At 39.7% G+C, this 22,748-nt stretch overlaps 1 protein-coding gene across 1 annotated transcript in view; it reads right to left on the bottom strand.

Annotated features, from left to right (window-relative positions):
• The window catches only part of trdn (triadin), a 209,007-nt gene that overhangs the window by 102,445 nt on the left and 83,814 nt on the right, over positions 1-22,748 (bottom strand). The window contains exons 8-11 of the mRNA XM_080193433.1: positions 22,263-22,292; positions 5,637-5,648; positions 5,241-5,312; positions 763-1,065 (exon numbers count right to left, since the gene is read on the bottom strand). Of these exons, the coding sequence (XP_080049559.1) occupies positions 763-1,065; positions 5,241-5,312; positions 5,637-5,648; positions 22,263-22,292 (417 nt within the window). The remainder of the gene's footprint in view (positions 1-762; positions 1,066-5,240; positions 5,313-5,636; positions 5,649-22,262; positions 22,293-22,748) is intronic.

The following is a 22,748-nucleotide window of genomic DNA, read 5'->3' as shown; positions in this document are numbered from 1 at the left end:
AATCTCTCAACATGCAAATTAAGTGCAGGCACTGAAACTGTACGAAGTATATTTATATGACTTGATGAGCCAAATCAATTAGTAATCATGAGCTTTACTAAATTACTTAGCAGACAGCTAGCAACAACATATTCTCCGTGACGAGAAATGTTAGGGTAAAATAAAATGTCCTGTCCTTGCAAACAGCATGAATAATACATTCCATGAGCTTGCCTGCCTTCCTTAGACAATTAAAATAGTTATTATTGGTTTCACTGAATGGATTTCATGCTGGTTAAATGGGCATGCTGCTGATGTGTGATGAAAAGGGCATTTTCTTTCCTCATAGTCTCTTGGTTTCAAATATTATAAACCTATGAGCCCCAAAATATAGATGATACCTGCTGAATTTTATCCCAAAACAATTTTCAGGATGAACTCATAGAACCACATAAATAATCCCACTTAAAAGCATATTAGTTGACTTTGTTTTTCAGGCATCTGAATCACATAAGTGAGGCACAAATGATACATGATATAAAGAATCAAGTATTCTCTATCAGAATAATACTTGGTTTAGGTTTCAATATATTGTGAAAAGGTCAAAATGGTTTTCATTGTTGTACTGCTATTCCAAATAAAGACATTAGTGGACTTGATTATTTTTTCCCTTGCAGTTGTCACTTGCACTTTATGCCCCATGCTTTCTCTTTTGATGTCTCTCAGATGCCTTACTTTGACTTTTATTGCTAACAGCCTTTTTGTCATTATTTGTCTTTTCACCTTTATCCTTTGGTTTCAGCTTGCCTTCTTTGGTATCTTTCACTTTTTCTGTCCTCTTGTCTACTTTCTTGATTTTCTGTTCTACCGGTTCTTTCTCTCTCTTTTTACCTTTTTTATCTGTTTCAGCCTTAGGTTTTTCATGTTTCTTAGCCTTCTCCTTCTTCACTTGGAGCTTTGGCTTTGTTTCTTCCTTTTTCTTAGATGGTTTTTCCACTTTCTTTAATTTCGGTACCTTTTTTTCCAATTTAATGGTTTTGAGTTTCTTCACTTTTTCCTCAGTTTTGGGTACTTTAACTTTTTTAGCTACTGGAGAAAACAGAACATTCTATTGACTTTTTTTTCTCTTTTAAGGCATACCATTTCCAAACAAAATCATTTCTGGTACTTGTAAATAGAAAGATCTAGAAATTCTCTTCAAATGCAGCTAAATTTTGAGTATTACAGGAGAAAAGAGACATACTATAGATGCTTTTCTTGCACTGATGATCTTAAATTGGTTTTCAGTGTAATTCATCGCACAATAAGCCACTTGCAACCTTGATTCTGAAATTGGAAACATCAATGCCGTACCGTGGTATAAAGGCTATGCTGACCAGCTGATCAGGTCAATGCTCATTGTATATATGTAAGCTCATGAATGGGCATAAAGCTGTCATTTCTGGTCCAGAAAAGGAAAGGTAAGTTCTCTCAAATAATCGACCAGGATTCACTAGCTGCTGTACACTGTTACTACGCAGTAGCAACACAAGCCAAAAAAAAATTCTGATTATCACACAAATGAGCAGTTGTATGAGTTTCAGTGCTGCTGTGATGCCCAGTATGTGGGCCATATGTTCCAATGATGAGCGGATAATATCAAACAGAACACCCCTTCAGCTGTTTGCAACAGGCAGAGAGAGTATTGACCAAACCCAATAGCTCATGCATGCAAAACTCAAAACATAGGCTGCAAATTTCCGTCTCAGTTCACAGCAAGCAGGGTTGGCAGTGCGATTGGAAAATATCCCCAGAAAGCCTAAGACACCAGAGTCATACTTTGCATCAAATTAAACTTTCATGGTGGCTTGATGTATGACTGCTTTCAAAAAGCGTGTACCTGGCAAGCAGAACTCTGAGGCCAGCTCAGTGGTGAGTGTATTCAAGCTGGTACAGTGCTCCTGGAACATCTTCAATGAGAAGCGGGGAGTTGGGGGGAGGAACAGGCAAATCTACACAGCAGTGCACATACCTTCTATGATAAGGCTCCTGTCATGGAGACGTAGCAGATGCACTTAATCTCTACATTCCAGGAGGATGATGATGACATGGGGACACGCCATACATCCTCACAGAGATGCTGTGAATATCTGACTTCTGTCTGGCTGATGGCAACTCATTTGCTCTCAATGGCCAGGGTCATATCATGGCAATGCAGTGGGGAACATTCAACCTCTCCTGACCTTACAGCTTCCTTTGTGCACTGAAGTCTTGAGGACCAGTGTAACTGGTGGCAGAGGCTGATGGGATGAGGGACCTGCAGACATCAAAAGGTGCAGACAGCACACAGGGATAATGATAGAACTGTGTGCTGCCAGCCCAGTATAGTCTGGCAGACAAAATTCCCGTCAAGGTACAAGCATGACTGACGTGTTCAGTGAAGGAATGCCATCAATATGCTAGGAAGGTTGAACAAAGCACAGGGAGGAAGCTCGGCCAAGAACCCTGCCTTTATCTTGTGCAGGAGTCAAGTTTTCAAGTCAGATTGACAGGAACACAGCTCACCATAACAAGAATGAAATTAGTGGGAATTTAATTACAGAGTGAACATTATGTAGAAGTGATTAACACACGTGCCCACTAAGCAATACTATTAAACTTCCTTTCTCTGCCTCTATGTCTTGATGTATTCACAGCAGAGGTGGAGGCAACCTGCTTTCTGTTACATCTTGTTGCCTTTGATGACCTTAGAGGGCCGAGACCTGGGGGACGCCAGCCTGCTTTTGGGGCCCTGCTGTGTGACTGTGGAGCTGAAGCTGGAACATTCACAGGATGAAGGGATTTTGGATGAGTGGGATACTCCCATGGTCACCTGGGTGGATGGCTCTGCGGCGTGCACCAGCTGATCCTCCTCCCTGTGGGCACCCAAAGAACCTGGCTTCCTCCTTGAGAGGGAGGGACAGCTGGAATAAGTTCAAGAAGCCCTCCCACCTCTGGTGTTGACACTGAAGGATACAGGTGCCTCTGCCATGGAATGCAGCAGCATCGCCCCCAATAATCCTCTGAGTGCCAGCATACCAAGGCAACTCTATCTCCGCCTAGTGTGAGTCAGAGAGTGCAATATATTCACCAGATTGTGAAGCTGAGATAGAGTAATCTAGGTCCCACCTAGGTGTGCATCTCTGCAATGGTGGATAGTGTAGGTGAATGCTGTGATAGGTCTTCTATATCTGGGTCTGTGAATTCCTCTTCTGTGCTGCTGTGGGGCTGGAATGGAAGATGTGGCTAATGGATTCCCTCGGCTGCTTCCCCGATGTGCCTGCGACAGAAAGAAGAAGTCATTAGTGCATGGCAGGAGGCTGAGAAACTGTGGAATGACTCACAGCATTGCTGTCTGATAGATGATGCAGTGCTGGATCCTCACTTAGTTTATCATCGGCGTTCTCACCATCAGCGCAGGAATGGTCCACATCCTCACCCGCTAGCTGAATGGCTCCATTTCAAAGTCCGTGGAAACCTTGAGTTCTGGCATCCCTCCACCTATCTGGGATCTCTCCCTCTTGTGTGCCAGATTCTACTGCATGAAGGTAAATGGAGAGAATCTTTGCAGGACAGTGTCAGGGTAAATGGCAAGGGTAAAAACACATTAGATCTATTCTCTCTCCACAGATACTGTCAGACCTGATGAGATGTTCCATTTTCTGTTCTTGTTGCAAACGATAAAGATGCCTGGCATGGGTGGATGGTGAATGAAACTGATGTGATGATGAGGGCAGGACTTGGCATTGAGATCCTGTGGATACGTGATGGATTTGTAAGCTTCTGAGTTGAATGCTGCGAAGATTGGCTTTTGCGGGACTGGATATCTGCCTTCTTCTACAGGGCACTGGCACTGATCACCGTCTCCAATGCAGGATTGGTCACCTTAGATGAGAATCTTTGCCCAGAGCATGGGAATGGAACACTGCAGCGGATTTTCATTGCATCAAGGGAGGCATGGCGTACTTCGATTTTGTAGGTTTCCTAGGATTGGCAGCCATGACTTCCCAGCTACTTCTGAAGCATGCTAGCTGTGTGCATGGGTGACCTTTATACCTGGAGCATTGAATCATCATGGGATGAGGTGATTAGAATCCACCTGCTACCAATATGGCATGGAACCTATACCGGCTCATTTTTTATATTAAGTGCTACACAATGGGAAAAGCCGTTGCCATCGGTGAGTCAAACATCACTTTCCCCACCTGAAATTAGACTTTGCCGATTTCTGAGACTGTTCTTTCCACAGTGTACGAGAGATATGATTCTGCAATTGGACAACATTTGCTAAGCCATCCTAATTGTGCTAACAAATACAATGAAAACCAATTCAGGATTATGAGTTGGGCTTACAGTGTGACTCACTGACACATACTAGAAAGCAAATACATTCACACACAGGGCCTCTCCTTTGCAGAAACTAGGAAAATGTCCAAGCATTATGCTTTTTCCAACTAAGCAAAACATTGGGGGACAGTCATCCCCTGATTCATTCCCCATGGCAATTTCTTGATCAATCAGAGTCAACCTGCTTGGTTTGAATTTGAAATAAAAGTGTGGCAGTTGATAGTTTACTGTTCTCTGCTGCATTCTCCATGGTAACGCCTCTACCGATCTGAGTCCCGTTGCCAAGCAATCAGCATTCCCTGCTCATGCAGTATAAATTGTTGTTGCCTTTATCTTTCGTAGCTGACTTGATGAGTGCAAGATGAAAAGCTGCAATAGTAAGTCTCTTTTATCAGCAAGCAACATTACTCTCAAACAACTACTATATTTCCTGTGGTGCTGCTCAGAGAGTTTATTTGATATATATTAGAATAAATATTGAATGTTCATTTTTAGCTTGGAGATTCGCATGTGAGGAGCATTAAAAGGCAAACCCAATAGGTCTCCAAAGTGGGGTTTCCATCCACATCCTTCTGACTTAGAGACAAGAGCCAAGGCTAACAGTGTTGACTGTCTTGTGATCTTGTAACCAGGGATGCATATAGCACCTTCCTTAGCAGTTCTATCACAGCTTCTGTCTGGAATACAAATGGCCAACTACCAGAAACAAGCTATTAACTGCAGTGTAAAAGCATCCCCACACAACATGTAAAGTTGAGTCACATTTAGGCAGACTACATCCTTGCCATTTTGAAGAAATTATTTTCCCAAAAATAGCAGGTAATGATGTCAATGTTTCTTTGCTCAAGTATTAAAGATTCACCAAAATGCCTCCATTGTTTATGAGCAGGGTTTACCTGGCAATGAAGCTTTTTGTTTTGTCTCTTTTTTTGCTTTTATCTTGCTTTCAGGTTTTTGGCTTTTAGTCTCTGTGTGTGTAAAAACACATGCATCAAGATCGGAAAAACAAAGATTAACACAACTAGAAAGGCTTGGATCAGGGATGTCGTAAAGCAAAATTAAACAAAATATGGTAATTATGGTGCAGTAATATGTTATTTTCATCAAAAATCTGATATTGTTTCAGCATAGTCACGAATTTGATGTTTAAAAGGATAGCTGGTAAAATATAATCACAGTACTGAATGAAGTATTGGTTGTTCTATTGAGTTTTAAACATAAATTCAATCAGAATTGCAACAAAATGAGCCAAATGAGTCAAAATACATTAAAGCAAAAGCTAAGTTTCTTACCTGGTCGTGCAGCTAAAAAAGACAAGAAGGGAAGATGATCATTTCAGAAATAATTATACTATATATCATTTTTCTACAAATAGAGAAATAGTTTTCATAATAATGTGGCCAGCTTTTGCATTGCCTTTTGCTTTTAGGCACGTTATATGGGTTCACTTGACAGCTACCAAAAAAAGAGGATAAGACCATAAGAAAGCATGAACCATGGAAAGTACATCAGTGCGCTGAACTAATCCTGTGTGATGTATCATACTTTCCATGGACTTTATCCAATCTATATGGCAAATATGTGCTGTTACAGGAATAGGGAGGGGGGGGGGGGTTGGGCCTGGGAAGTTGGTCTTTCGATGAAATGGTGTAGACTCAAATCAAGTGGCCTCCTTAGTCATGCAGAGATTCTGTAGATAATCTGCTCATTTGCTAATATCACATAGTATAGTTACATTGCATTATTGTTTTAGTGGCAACAAAAACTGTTTATGTTCTCTTCGCCTGCTATGCTTTACTGAACTTCATCATGATCAACATTTAGAAGAAAGCAAAAAATAATCTTAATCAGATTTTGGTCATATATCTTTTATTCAGGTAGATTTTGAGTCTCACTTTTTTTTTGCTGGTACACATATTAAGGATGGCCATTTAGGTGAAGCATCATAGAATTGAGTACATCATAGGATTTAAGGGCAGCACGGTGGCACAATGGTTAGCACTGCTGCCTCACCGCGCCAGGGACCTGGGTTTGATTCCTGGCCTCGAGTCACTATCAGTGTGGATTTTGCACTTTCTCCCTGTGTGTGCATGGGTTTCCTCTGGGAGCTCCAGTTTCCTCCCACAGTCCAAAGATGTGCAAGTTTGGTGACATTGGCCATGCTAAATTGTCCCTCGGTACCCAAACAGGCACCAGAGTGTGGCGACCAGAGGATTTTTACAGTAACTTCATTGCAGTGTTAATGTAAGCCTACTTGTGACTAATAAATAACTAAACTAAACTTATGAAGTAGAGCCTGGCAGCATCTTCAGGAGAGAAGGGGTAAAAATTGTTTGAAGAACCAAAGACTTCCACTATTTAATCATGTTAAATTGAGATATTATGCAGCTAACAGATTCTAATTATTTTATGCATACAATTACAGTAGCAGTTTACTAAATGAGCATAATAAAATGCATTTCCCTGCAGACACTACGTACACTTGACTTTCATTCCATTTGTTTGATTAAAAGCTTCTTTGTAGCGGAGCTCACAGGCATATTTACAAAGAAAATCAATCCTGTCAGGATTTAAGAAAACTATAGAGAAAGAAAACTACACAGTTTAAGATATGACCCCCAAGGTCTCCCTGTCAAGAAAATGCACTATCCAAATTGTGGAATCTCAGTTTCTGGACTGTTTTCTCAGATATGCATCTGTATGTGTACTTTGGTGGAGAACTCAAGGACAAATTTTTCTCATTTTTTGAACAAAAGTCTTCCCGACTGAGTTATGTGGGAAAAAACAGAAAGTGTAAATTAGAACATTTAATTTAATGTCAAATCATGTGCAGAAAGTGAAACTGAGAGGAAAAAAAATGGGATTAAAGGAAATATAAAAATGACAGAAAGGAAAAGCTTATGTTTCTTAAACCTGCAACAACACAGCACAAATATTGAGGTTGAAAGACCGATGAGACTAACAGTGCTCACAGTTATTAAACATTAAATCAGAATGCAACTTCTGGCAACCACACATGCACAATTAATGCACAATTCAGGAGGTTCATGTCCAAGTTATTTTGCTCCTAGAGAAACTGCGCTGTGACACTATCACACTGAGAAACTTGCCACTGACACATATGGAGAGGCCTAAAGTTGCTGTCTTTACATGAAAGATGCGCACTAAACCTACCAGCAAATCTCTTCAAATGTGAGTGCATTTTCATGTTGAATGTCTTAATTACTGCCAAATAACTTTGCTGGCAATGAAACTACAGTTTGACAAAAATGTGTGGGGTTTAATCCTTTAAATTTTAATTATTGTTGGAGATTTAAGAAAAATAAGCTTTTCCTTTCTCTTAATCCCATTTTTCCCCTCTTGAGTTTCATTTCATGCACATGATTTGACATTGAATTGAATATTCTAATTTACACTTTCTGTTTCAGTCTGGGTTTGGCTTCTTGAGAATTTTTCTATTTAATTGGTTAAGATGATAACAGTTGTTTGCCCTCTTCACACAGGACTCACATTCCCTGTAGAGGGCACCATGTGGTTATGCAAAGTTCCAATGCAAAAGCCCACAGGCAATTGCAACAAATGGCTAGCACCACATGAAAGCACCACATTCATTCACCACAGATTGCAAAAGCGAAACATCATATTCGTTTCATTAAATTAGCTATGCTCGTCCGCTTATTCTCTGTATCTAAACAAAGGATGGGCATAGGCAGTGAATTGAGTAATGATCTACTGAACTGCAAAAACCCTTGGGCAGAATTCTCCCTTCCTGCCTGTGATGTGTAAGGTAAGAGGAGGGCAGCAGGAATCTGCCAGGAGCCAGAAACCTGATAGTGTAAAATCATATTGCAATTCTCCCAATAGCAAGTCGGTCTTCCCACTGGCAGGTGGTATGAGCACAATTTGCAGTCATTTGTATCTGCTGAATACTCATTTAAACAGCTGTCCGCCAGTGTCCTTCTGGACGTCCAATCTTGCATCACACCAGTGGGAAACTACACTGGCATCAAACTCAAGTGCTGTAGAATGTCATGCACAAGGTGGCCCTCTGTTCACCAGAGACCTTGAGGTGAATGCAAAACTGCCACAGTGCTGTGCTGACCCTGATGCAATGTACACCACTCTGCCAGGGAAGATCGGTTCCTGACCTGCATCTTCATGTCAGGCCTATCTTCATGGACAGCACTGCGCTACTGGACCATTGACTTGGGGTTAGGGAGTACCCTTCTGGTCCCATACAGTAGTGTCTATCAGGACAATACTGTGCTGCAAGGCTCATACATTCACCCCAACAAAAACCCAAAGTTCGACAGGGCATGGAAGAAAAGGTGGTTAGGGTGGAGTAGTGGGGATTTCAGCCTAACAAAGACAATGGGGACAATGTGTCAGTTGAGCTGTGCAAGAGGGAGGGGGCAGGAGGGCAAGGGATCACAGTGGCATGGAGAGGGGCAAGGAGGTGGGTGAAAGAGATAAACAATGGAAGGCAGAACAAAGACCAGGAGGAGGAAAACTGGATGCCAACAAGCCTGCTTGGAAAGCTCACAAACAAGGGGGTCAAAGAGACACCACATTGCTTACTGGAAGGGAATGGATGAAAATTTCAGAGGTAGTGGGTACAGATTCAAGTGAGGCATGGGTGCCTTGTAGGTGATGGGTTTAGAAGGCAAAGATAGCTGAATCAAGGTACAGACTTCATGAAGCTGCTGACCTTTTCCTTCTGAGTTGCTGACATCCTGCACGGTCTAGCAAAGACAGGCGGGCTGGGTAGAGCAATATGAATGTACTGGACTGGTGCTGAATATGGCACCGAGACCTTCAAACCCACCTGTTGGGCAGACAAACCAGCTGCCAGCCTGTCAGGAGGGTCAGAGAGGAACAGTGAATAATTAATAAAGTTTCAAGTGCTGAATTATGGGATCCGCCATTCTGCTGAGCAGAATAGGCACCACCAGTGCACTTAGTCTCAAAATGGGAGAATTCCACCCTATAGTTCTACATTTTCAGTCTTTACAACATGTAATACCCAAAAAAGCTACTAAAGAATTCAGTTTTCTAAAATTTCCCGTCAATGTCAAGAGATCATTCTCTTTTTATTCACTAATGTCTTTATCTTCAGGGTTCTTTTGTTGATGTAATAGGGGTACTTGTCCTTAGGATTTCTCCCATTCTGTTGCTTTCATTTCAGCGGGAACACCATTGATATATGTAAATTGGGCTTCCGCCAAATTTCCACTGAAGTTACAGCAGCAGTGAAAGAAGGCTTAAGGAGTTTTCAGATTTATATATCAGTCGCTGTGCTACTGCAGAGTCTTGGGTGTTATGATTTATTCTCAGGAACAATACCATCAGTTACTGGATTTTCTTCTGTTACATTCAAATAATGAGTTACACATCTAATTTATCACATAATTCATATGTACAGGGAATATATCATTCATAGCTTGGTGTTTTTCTGGTTTTGATAATTAAGAAAGATTTGACGTACGTGGTACCTCATCACATTTCTCAGCAATATCTCAACATATCTCACACAAAATAATTTGACATTCAGCAATTATTATAATGAATGCAAAATTGGCTGCTATTTTGGACAGGGGAAATTGCATAAACAGCAATTAGATGAGCAGTTAATCTGCTTTTGCTTGAGGATGGATTGTCTTCCAATACCTCTACCTGCTCTTATCCAAATAATGTGATGGAAATATTAATAATAAATGTTGATTTGTGCATGAAGATGGAGGGCATAGTTTAACACCTCATATGACAGACAATAACAAGTTCCTCTAAATGCTGAAGAATGTGCTTGCAGAATAATGTAGAGATGCTGGCGTTGGACTGGGGTAAACACAGTAAGAAGTCTCACAACACCAGGTTTAAGTCCAACCAGTTTATTTGATAGTAATCTCATAAGCTTTCAGAAACGGTGTTCCTTCGTCAGGTGTGTGGAAGGTTCTGATCAAAGAAAGGCATATAAAGACACACACAGTTTACAGAATACTGATTAGAATGCGTGTCTCTATATGCTTTTCTCTGATCACAACCTTCCATACACCTGACGAAGGAACACCGTTTCCGAAATTTGTGGGATTACTATCAAATAAACTGGTTGGACTTAAACCTGGTGTTGTGAGACTTCTTACTTGCGGAATAAGCCAGGGCCAAGTGGGACTTCTGTCCCTTACTGGAGAGGATGTCCCATTCTCTGGAGCTGCTGGCCAATCAGGTTGATAAATGTAAGCAGAAAATGTACATCTCAAGTTACTGAAAGTGCTACTCATTCAAGTTATGCATATTATTGGCTCATAAGAGATAAAAATGACTAAAATAACTGACAGTTTCTTCTATTCTCAACCTCGTCACTCTTAGAAACACACAGAGTTCTGTATTTTATAGTTTGGCAGTATGGCATAATTCTGTCAAAAACAATTTCAACTCTAGCAACTATTATTTAATTTCCTTTTGAAATGTTATAACATGAAGTGTTAGTTTTCAATAAGGTTCAGTGATTAGAATGAGATGGATGAAAATTCAATATATACGATGACCATCAGTAATTGGCTTCTTCTATCTCTGTCATCCTCTCTTATCTAGATACCTTTGTATAGATTGCATTATATTTGGCTCAAGTGATGTATCATCTTATCTAAATATCAAACCAAAAAAATCAAGCTTAGTCTTAATGAATTCATAACTTTGAGAAACAAAGGCATATGCTCCAACTCTTTTCATCAAAGTCCCCATAAAAGCTTTTAAATATGTAAAAATGAAGAGATTAGTAAAAAATAAATATGTGTCCCTTCCAGGCAGAGCGAGGAGAGATTATAATGGGAAACATTAATTGAAACAGATGATAAACAAGCATTTTGTATTTGTCTTCATAGTAGAAGACACAATATATTGGAAATAGTGGAGAGCTAAGAATCCAATGAAAGTAGGAACTTGAAGTAATTAATATCAGTAAAGACTAGGAATTGGAGAAATTAATGGAACTGAAAAAACACACAAATCCTTTGGACAGATGGCAAACATGTTAGGGCTTTAAAAAAAAGTGGCTGTTTAAGATACTAAACGCAACAATTTTGATCTTCCAGTATTTCCTAAATTCTAAACCAAGTTCCATGGATTGGGTAGTATTACATGTAACTCTGCCTTTCAAAAAAGGAGTGAGGGGGTAATTAAGGAACAACAGGCAAAGTCAACAGAATCTTATAAAAGAAGAACATGTTTAATTAATCCATTAAGGTTTCTCTGGGTATAGCAAATAGGGTAGATAAGGGAAAAACAGTAATTGTAATAGATTTGGATTCTTAGGAGGCATGTAATAAAATCCACACAAAAAGTTGTTACACTAGATGAAGGCTCATTGGATTGGGTGGACTATGTATATGTGTGGATTGAAGATTGATTAACAGACAGAAAAGAGACAATGAATAACCAAGTCATTTACAACTCCACAAGGATCAATCTATGTCACTGACATGTGGGAGGGGACCCAAGTATATCATACCCAAGTCTGCTGAAGGGAAAATATGCTGTGAGGAGGCTGGAAAGGGATATGGACCAGTTAACTTATTGGACAAAAAGTTGGCAGATGGAGTATAGTTTGGGAAATGTACAATTATGCACTTTGGAAGGAACAATGGAAAAGTGAGATGGAAGTGTGAGTTTTTTTTAAAAAAAGGCTAGAGACTAGCAAGTATTGAAATTTGGAGGGATTTCGGGACACACACTGCAGCAAACTAACATGACGATGCGACAAACAGTTGGGAAAGCAAATGGTATCATAGCCTATGTTGAAAGAGCATGAGAGAAAGGGAATCTTGCTAAAATTACACAGGACTTTAATAATGTTACCCCTGGAGTAATTGTGTGCAGTTTTGGTCCCTTTACCTCAGAATCTCATTTCAATGATTTCATTGAAATGTACAAAGCTATTTATACGAGGTAGTCATTTGGCCTATTTTGCCAATCCCCACTCTCCAAATGAACATCATGATTTTTCCCCATATCCCTGCACATTGTTTCTATTCAACTAATCATCTAATGCCCTCTTGAATGCCTTGATTAAACTCAAATGCCTTTATTAGCCAATGCATAGAGTTTAACAGCAGCAAGGAACTGTATAAGATGTTGGTTCCACCACAGCTAGAATATAGTATGCAGTTCCGGAACCCATATTATAAGAGGGATGTGATAGAACTGGAAAGGGTGCAGAGGAGGTTCACCAGGATATTGCCTAAGCTGGAAAGTTTACTTAAGAAAAGAGATTGGATAGACTGGGGTTGTTTTCTTTACAGAAAAGAGGAGTAAGGCTGAGTGGGGACATAATTGAGATGTATAAAATTATGAGGGCAAAGATAGAGTAGACAGGGAAAAAAAAACCTTCTCCTCTTGGCGGAGGGATCAATGACTAAGGGGTATAGATTTAAGGTAAGTGGCAGGAAGTTTAGAGATGATGTGAGGAAAAATCTTTTCACCCAGAAGGTTGAACTTGCTTCCTGAAAGGGTGGTGGAGGCAGAGGCCCTCATAACATTTAATAAGCATTTAAATGTGGACTTTGATGCCAAAATATACAAGGCTACAGGCCAATTGCTGGGAAATGGGATTAGAATAGATAGTTGGCTTGTCTTTGACTCTGCTATTCTATGCCACTGTGAACTTACCCCCACCACACATCCAGGCAATGAATTCCAGACCCAAACAACTCATGTAAAAAAGAATTTTTTTAAATCAGATTTTTTTTATACCAATGACGATGAGGAAAAATAATACAAATACAAGCTGAAATGATTTCAGTCTCATTCATAACATGCCTATAATTTGTTAGCTGAAACAGGGCTTAACTGGAGTTGAGGTCAGATTAAAAACAGAGGATTCTTAGGAAGCTACAAGGTTTCTTGTGGTTAAATTGCCAGGAAGTCAGCTCTCAGATGAACTTGAAGATGGAACGAGTTGGGGGAGATTCTTTCTCCCTCTTTCAAGGTATATCTGTTTTACCTTGGCTGCATTGTTTTGCCACTGCTTCAGTGGGTTTTCAGATGGTCTTTCAGATCTCTCATGGTGATTCTCTGATAGGAACTTTTTAAAAGCAGATACAAACGTGCCTGCCTTAACCATGTGACCCATACAAGACCTCTGCCAAATAAATGTTGATGTGACCTTTTATACTTTAAGTGTTTCGTGATAAGGGACCATCACAATCTGCTCAATGGCAGCACAATAGCACTGTGGTTAGCGCTATTGCCTCATAGTGTCAGGGACTCATGTTCGATTCCAGCCTTGGGTGACTGTCCATGTGAAGTTTGTGTGTTCTTCCTGTGTCTGCACGGGTTTCTTCTGGGTGCTCCAGTTTCCTCCCACAGTCCAAAGATGTGCAGGTCAGGTGGATTGGCCAAGCTAAATTGCCCCTTTCGCGTCCAAAAATGTGTCAATTAGTGGGATTAGCACAGTGAACACGTGGGATTACGGGGATAGGATAGGTGGGTGGGCCTGGCTGAGATGCTTTGTCAGAGAGTCATTGCAGACTCAATTGAGACTTAGTCAGTGAGACTTAATTTATATAAATTTAATGCCCCTTGTGTTTCAACAGCTCTGTTCATTGTGAAGCATTGTATTTCTGTCGCTTACAGTTCATCCTTAACAAAAGCACTGCTGAGTTTCACTAGGATTGTTCTTATTTTCATGAGATATTTGCATGACTCTCAGGTCTTGTCTGGAGCCAATATTGCCAAAGTCACATGATGTGTTGTCAATTACCTTAAAAATAGTTTAGTCCATTTTAAAAACTAGAGTTTAAAATTTGTAGTATTTCCATGCCTGTATTGGGCATAACATTCACAAAGGTCCATGATAGAAATTGGTGACCTCAAGTAGAGTAGAGTAGACCCTCAAATTGAAGGACAGTCAAGGATGATGAGTCAAATTACTTAATCCATAGAATTTCTGATAGGGTCAGCTAGATTTGCTGGGCATACAGACCACTCTACCACACTGACACTTTTGGAGCTGGAAACCAGACATTTCCAGGCTACATCGGTGACATTTGAACGTAGCACTTTCCTTTTTGGCTACTAATTCACCCACAATAGGAAGGAATGCAGCTAGCATTAAGACAGATAAGCTTAATCTTGCAGCAATCTCATCATCGCTTACGGCAGACTGCAAAAGAGGATATAATTGCATTGAAGGACAGTTCAACTCAGTGATCTATCTTAATCACTCTACTTTATTCATTATGATAGATTGTTGATAAAGTCTGGGCATAAAAAATGCATAGCAAATAAATGCACAAGACAAGAAATGATGAACATGATTCTATGTTTCCATGACAACCAATCTCGCTCTTTATCAGATGACAATCAAGTTTATTAAAAAGCACAATGAACTTGACAATGTCTTTATGTAAAGTAACTACTCTTATTATGACAAATAGGCTTCCTCTACTCTTTATTGCTACATCTGTGCTGATTTCACCCTGATTTATTAATGCAGGATATCATAAATGCTATTAATTATTAGTCACTTTGATAGCAAATGATGAAATCACAATGTAGAATTTTTAACAATGACCTTATCTTGCTTCCTGTATAGGCCAGTAATGACAACAATGTCCTCCAGACATTACCATTTAGGCAATCAACATAAAACCTTTGGTTTTATCCTCAGGCAATTAACCTTCAGGGTGTTAGTCGCTTACATTTTTGTCCAAAGCGCATTTTTCACATCCCTTTCATTTTTTCCCAACTCCGAACACTAGACACTTGCTTCCAATCAGCAACATTAGGCATTCGATCTTTTCAGAGCTATTGTCAATGTCATAACATCGCAGACATGAGGTACAATTCAGATGACCATAGAACATTAAGGAAGATGTTTCTTTCAGTCTGCAGCTGCTATGAAGTCACCCAAGTTCAATTCCTTTTTAGTCCAAAATCGATGCCTTAAAATTTCCCTACATTTAAATCCATTTGCCACAGTTTTTCACAATCATCGAATCTATTAATAACACTTCAATATCACTTTGCAGGAGAAAATTGCCTGCAGTATAGAAGAAAAGCTACACTGCAGAAGGTCTCTTTAACTCTGTTCTCTCAAACCTAATGGAGAGGCCTTACAAAAAAAGTTTGGGCAGCTATTGTTTGTTACGTATCGTCACTTTAAGAGTCTGTGTGGTGTAGGGAATGGTTAACCATTCCCTATATTGCAACAGTGTATGAAGGTAGTGGGTACTGTTGTTCTCATAGAGTCATAGAGGTTTACAGCATGGAAGCAGGCCCTTCAGCCCAACTTGAACATGCTGCCCTTTTTTCAAACTCCTAAACTAATCCCAATTGCCTGCATTTGGCCCATATCCCTCTATATCTATCTTACCCATGTAACTGTCTAAATGCTTTTTAAAAGACAAAATTGTACCCGATTCTACTACTTTCTCTGGCAGCTTGTTTCAGATACTCCTATTCTATTTGTTCTATGTAGGGTGGGGGGTGGTTCTGGTGCGTGAATCTGGAGGAGCTGGTTATGTAATCCTTTTGGGTTTTTTTAAGTTGCCTAGAATCTGCATCGTCTGTCATTCTTGGAAAGATACAAAGCCAAAATGTTGATGACAAATGGGATTCAAACTAGCCATATAATGAATTGAACAAAATACAAGGCACAGCAGGTACAAACTTGTAAATATTTTACATCAGTTTTGGCAAATTATGATGATAATGAAGACTGTATTGAAAATTATGAAAACTATATTGAAGAGATGTACTCATTGCGAATTACTTAAAGTTGCATAGTGCAGACAATATTGTAAAAAAAACTTGCGGTTGTCGCTATTCTACTGAATTCAACATGAGTACTCGACTATGGAGCAGTGAGACTTGTTTTCCCCAAACAAACCCAGCAGCAAATTTTATAGCTTGAAAATGTTACTATGGAATCACTTGGGGGAAAAGGGTCAATGCAGCGTGGCAGCTCTGGAGAGACAAAAGTTATTCATCAAGGTCAAGGGCAGACAGAGTCTACCAGCAACTATGCAGCAAAAACACTAATCACTAAATTGCAACTACAGGGAAGAAAGCTGGATGGAAACCCAGGAGAACATTTAATTAGTGATCTACTGTGTTGAATCAGCATTACACAAGCTTATAAAAAGAGTGAATGCAGAACCAAGGCTGATATTTTGAGAGGCAGTGGACCATGCACTTGCATTTGAATTAATAGCAGGGGAGACTTGAGAAATGAGAAGTGAACTACCACAGATAGGAGTTAAGCTTGCGTGAGGAGGATCAGACTCTTGGTAAACACCTTGTGTGCAAAGCCATGAAAAAGGACCAGGGCGGTCACAAACAAAATAATGCTTTTGATGTGTAAAGAGTCACCACCTTTACGTGTTTTGGTTTAAATCAGCCACTTGCAGTTGGTGCTCAAAAACTGAGCACTGAGAGGAAATGCCAAAACGCAAGAAACAATTCAAAGGTCAAACAGAATTACACATGTAATCAGAGGCAAAGGCAGTGTAAACAAAGAGAGTACAAATACAAAAACTGATGCAGTTACAAATGGTAGTGGTAGTGAGAGTGAGGATAATGATAACAATGAATATGCCTATACTGTTTTGCAATTATAAGATGATGCACATTTTAGCAAAGGGGTAATAGTAGCTTCACTCAGAGATAGAAGTTAAGGTTGTCACCATGGAAATTAATACTGAATCCAAATTAACAATGGTACCTTTGGATTTTCATGAGCTAACTTAACTCATTTATCCTTGTCCAAAGCAGCCAAATCATTTATCAGTTCTGCAGCAGTAAGTGTCGAGCCCACTGGAAGGGTAAAATTTAGATATGCTAACTTCAAAGTGAGCTATATGTGTACATTCTGGAGTGTGTTAAGTACATATTACTGGGTAGAGATTGGTTGGAAGTAATTACTTTGAAGTGGATCACTAGATAGGTCAGTTGATCAGAGTCTATGATGAGGTAGGAAGTACATAGTCTTAGTGAGTATAAGTTGAAGAAGCACTCAACTCGTTCGATGGAAGTTAGTTTATCTCTTGCACATCTAGGCAAAAATGGCTGTGGGTGTTTTTCCAGTAAGAACAAAGCTGTACAAAAGTTCTTCGTGAAGTGAAAGGAGCAAATTGAACAGAGGTTGGACTGTCTCCAAAAATCAGGTGTCTTGATACCAATCCCACACATGGACAGAATTTTGTCAGTGGCATGCCACTTCTGACAGCGTAACCAGAAGTATGCACCACTTCTGCTCTTTTGCTTTTTACAGTTCCCCACACAATTACAATGAAAATTTAAAGAGCTGGTGTCGAGCACAGAGATACATGTGCTTGTGCTCATGTGGAGGGAGGTGGCTAAAACTTCCCTATCCAACTCCATTAATATAAGACTTGAGAGAACAAAGATGATATGGGTGCTTTTCAAAATTAAATTTCACTTGTAAATGTTTCACATGACATTGGTTTCATATTATTCGTGTGAGCATCATTGTTATTTGTTGAGATTAGTTTACTTAGAGAGTTATATGTACTGACACACCTCATAATAAGAACATAAGAACATAAGAAATAGGAGCAAGAGTAGGCCATCTAGCCCTTCGAGCCTGCCCCGCCATTCAATAAGATCATGGCTGATCTGTTGTGGCTCAGTTCCACTTTCCCGCCCTCTCCCCATAACCCTTAATCCCCTCTCTTATCAAAAACCCATCAACCCGCTTCTTAAAAATATTTAGCGAGGCAGCCTCCACCACTTCAACGGGCAGAGAATTCCAGAGATTCACCATGATTGACCCTCATTGATGGTTTACAGGAGAGTTAGGGCTATTTCCTTTATTGTGCATAAAATAATACGTTTTCTTTGAACACTCTCTTTTGAATGTTTATGTTGGTGTTCAGTGTTGTACTCCCCACCCTGTGGCACATGGCTGAACTAGTTGTCTTAGCTGACTCAGTGACCATCGCATTGTGAAGGACAACATCTGAGATCATTCTTGGCAGGGATAAGTGAAATGTGCTAGGTGAATTCAGTGCCCTGTAAGGACTCTGCCAGCCAACACCCTGAGGTGCACACACGTTTGGACATTACTGACATGACACTTTAGGCCCTTCATTTTTACTTTGCTAGATTCCCATCCACTTCCTCCCTGCCAACCCCTACACCTGGGTGCCAGACTCTTCCTGCTTCACCCTCCAAATGTCCCACCCAACCTTCTGTACTCCCTTATATCCCTCTTTCACTCCTCCATACCCCTGACCCCAATCCATATACCTCACCCCTACCATTCGCATACCCTTATGAGCCCTGAGCCTCCATAGAAACTGCCATTCTCCTGCTTCCTTCCCTTTGGCTGTAAAGTTAAAGAAGGACAATTGCTAACCTCAGACAAAACTGCCCCGTGCCCGCCAGTGCACACTGCCTTTAAACAAAGGTGAACCAGATGCTACGAGATTCTCGTGAGTCACTGACTTTATCTTAAAAGTAGACACATTTTTTAAAATTTTCATGTTAATTAGAATTTGTGGTCTGCAGTATATTACAAGTATGGATTTACCACAGGCCAGTATGAGGCTTGGTACACTGCAAATGCATCTCGGCCTGCCATTGGGAAATCGAGATTTGGCATCCCATCGAATTTAGTCAGCTTTCATGGTCCTATAGACTCTTCAAAATTCCTCCCAGTGAGTGGAGTTCACCCATTGTTATGATCCCAAACTACATGACATTGAGCCAAGTGGTAACACTGAACATAACAGTTGAAAATATACTGTCAGGGTTGAGTAGTGAAATGGTATTTACCAAGTTAGACCTAATGCATTTCTACAATCATTTAGAGCTAGATTAAGAGTCTAAGAACTACTTGATCCTTTGCATACATAGAGGTCTGTTCCAATGAACTGATCCTTATATGACTACTACTGCACCAGCTATTTGGAGGAATGCAACAGAACAGGTTCTAGGATGAACATCCACTTAGCACCAAGACATCTCATGCCCAAAAGTCCAAGAGGAAGGAGATCATTTTCTGAGCCATAAAGCAGCCTGACCAAAGAGAGGAACTCCAAGCATAGCTTAAGACCAATCTGGAAAATCTCCACATATCCAATTTAATTCCAGAACAATGGGACAATTTTTTTTTAAATCAGTTGTACTTGACTCCTGCGCCCAGACCTTCAAGTTTGAGCATTGTCATCACCAGGACTAGTTCAATGAAAATGTTGTAGAAATATGTGACCACTGAGCAACATATCTAGGCCAATACGACCGCAACTGTCTTGAGTGGGAGATCTGAAACACACCTTCAAAATTCGGATGGGGTCAAGTAAGGCTGTGTGATAGCCTCTTCATACTATTTGCAAACTATCTGACAGTGTTTATTCACCTGATCAAAGATGACTGGCTTCTCGACAATTATTTCTTTCTTTCTGTCAGGTATGATTCCTTCCAACTTCCCTTTGGTTTCAGTTTTGCTGTGGCTCTATTTGATGCCATATTCTGCTGCCTGTATGTCAAGGACAGCTATTCTCACAACTTCAGCATTCAGCTTGTATCCATATATAAAGAAAAACTGTGCTAATGGCGGGTACCAAGTAGATATGGCAGAATGCAAGTTGTGCCCCAGTGAGCAGATAATTAATGAGTAGAAACAGGAAATGCTGGAAATACTCAGCAAATTAGGCAGCATCTGTGAAGGGAAGCAAAGTCAACATTTCAAGTCAATGATGATACTTAAGGTATAAATCATCATTCTGGTGAAAGGTCACAAATCTGAAATGTTAACTCTGTTTCTTTGCACAAATGTTGCCTGACCTGCTGAGTATTTCCAGCATTTTCTGTTTTTATTTCTGATTTCCAGCATCTGCAGTATTTTGCTTTTGAATTAGGGAGCAGATGTCTCTTTATGGTACCCTTGATAACTCCTTCCATCACTTTATGAAATTGGCAAGGATTTGATGGGCAGATCAGTTTAATCATGTTTTATTGTTGACAGTACAGACTTAGGCAATCCCAGCTTGTCAGACAGGCTGTAGTGTGGCAGATGAACAGGTACAATATGGCCCAGAGATCAACTAGTTTTGGTCAACAAGTCTTCAACTGTACACTCACTGGCCCAAGTTCACCTTTGACTACATCGAGTTGACTGAACCTTTATTCTTTACTCTGTAAACCTTCCATCTCACTCTGATCCAAACACTTCTGAGGTAACAATGATGTGCAGATACTACTGAGTTTAATGCTATTCTCCAAAAAGAAAATTGCGCTGAGTTTAACTTGACTCCCATGTACAAAAATGACGTTGAAGATCACAACCTGTTATAGAAATTGCCCAAATTTCATTTCTGTTGAAATAAATGCAAACAAAAGTTGGGTGGTTTTGCTAACATACAGCCAATTCCCAATGTCAGTTTTACATCACAGTGGTAAGTTGAAAATGCATCTCATAGTCTTGCATCAAAGGAGCAGTTGAACATGAAACTCATTTTAAAATGTCTCAATTGCAGTACTTGTACAAGTAATACAAAGTGGCAAATTCAAGTAATGCTTTGTTTGGTCTAATGAAGCATAAATGTATCATCTATTGCAAAGCATATTGATTCATTGGAATGAACAGCAGACAGTCCATGGACTTACAGATAAAGATGCAAAATGCTGTTTGGCTGAATGGAGCTAAATCAGTATCAATTGTGCCACTTAAGTATTTAAATAGTTTAATTGAAAATTATCAATAGTAGATCCTCCATTAAGTAACAGACTTAATTAAATGTGAAATCCTTTAACTGTTCGTGAAAATTGACATTTTGAAAATGAAAAACATTGCAGATATTAGATAAACGGTGTAATCATTTAAAGCCTGAAACAGTGCAAATACTGTAAATTTGAAAAAACAAATTTAAGTTTAAATTTAAATATCAGTGTCACAAGTAGGCTTACATTAACATTGCATTGAAATTACTGTAAAATCCCCCAGTGGCCACATTCTGGCCCCTGTTCAGGTACATGGAGGGAGAATTTGGCATGGTTAACGAGCACGTCTTTCAGACTGTGGGAGGGAAATTGGAACACCAGAGAAAACTCACGCAGACATGAGGAGAAGGTGCAGACTCCACACAGACATAAGAACATAAGAAATAGGAGCAGGAATAGCCATCAAGCCCCTCGAGCCTGCTCTGCTATTCAATAAGATCATGGCTGATCTGATAGTGGGTTCAGTTCTACTTACCCACCTGCTTCCCATAACCCTTAATTCCCTTATTGGTTAAAAATCTATCTAACTGTGACTTAAACACATTTAACAAGGTAGCCTCTACTGCTTCATTGGGCAGAGAATTCCAAAGATTCATTACCCTCTGAGAGAAGAAGTTACTCCTCAACTTTGTTCTAAATTGACTGCCCCATATCTTGAAGCTATGCCCCCTAGTTCTTGTTTCCATTCTAAGTGGAAATAACTTCACTGCCTCTACCCTGTCTAGCCCCTTCATTATCTTATATGTCTCTATAAGATCTCCTCTCAACCTTCCGAACTCCAATGAGTACAGGCCCAGTCTACTCAATCTCTCCTCATAAGCTAACCCCCTCATCTCCGGAATCAACCTGGTGAACCTTCACTGTATCTCCTCTAAAGCTAATATATCCTTTCTTAAATAAGGGACTAAACAATGACCCAAACTGGGAATTGAACCCAGGTCCCTGGCACTCTGAAGCATCAGTTGTAAAACAAGGGCTCTAGTCAGAAGCTATATATATATATTAATATGATATTTTAGGCATGAAACATAGATTAAACACAGATCAATACAGCAAACATACAATTTTCAAATTTTATGTGATACAACAGCACTGAATGTCAAATATGTCACTAGCTTTCCTCTTATTAAAGAAAGCTCCAGGAGTGTGTTACATTAAAATGAGAAACCACCAACCTTTTCTTTTAGATGGAGGATGAGATTCATCTGAATAAAAAAGACAAGAGAATTTTTTTTGGAATTACATTTCTGGAAGATAACCCAGTGAAAAATCACAGTTCGTCTAATGAAAGAAAAGGAGATTGGAAATAGTCTTCAAGAATACAATTGCCAAAATATTCAGTCCAAGCACATATTAAAATATTTTAAATACTTAAATAAATCCCAATGCCCACCAAGTTCATTTTTCCAAAACTCTGTAAATCTGATATGATTTGATCCTTTCTCCAGGCAAAATAAAACAGAAACTATGTTTCCTTTTCCTAAAAAATACATGACATTTATAAAATTAAGTCAAAAACTAGCAAATTAGTCAAAAACACATTTAGGGTAGAAATCACTCCCAAAGCAGTCAGGAAAATGTTCTTTAGTAACTATTTATCCTCAGAAGCTGCTTGTTATCCTCAGAAATAAATGAGGCAAAAGAAAAACTGGAGAGAAGGA

Source organism: Carcharhinus amblyrhynchos, chromosome 7 (assembly GCF_965287045.1).
Source record: "Carcharhinus amblyrhynchos chromosome 7, sCarAmb.v2.hapA, whole genome shotgun sequence".
NCBI classification, from domain to species: domain Eukaryota; kingdom Metazoa; phylum Chordata; class Chondrichthyes; order Carcharhiniformes; family Carcharhinidae; genus Carcharhinus; species Carcharhinus amblyrhynchos.
This window is presented reverse-complemented; position numbering and strand designations above follow the sequence as displayed.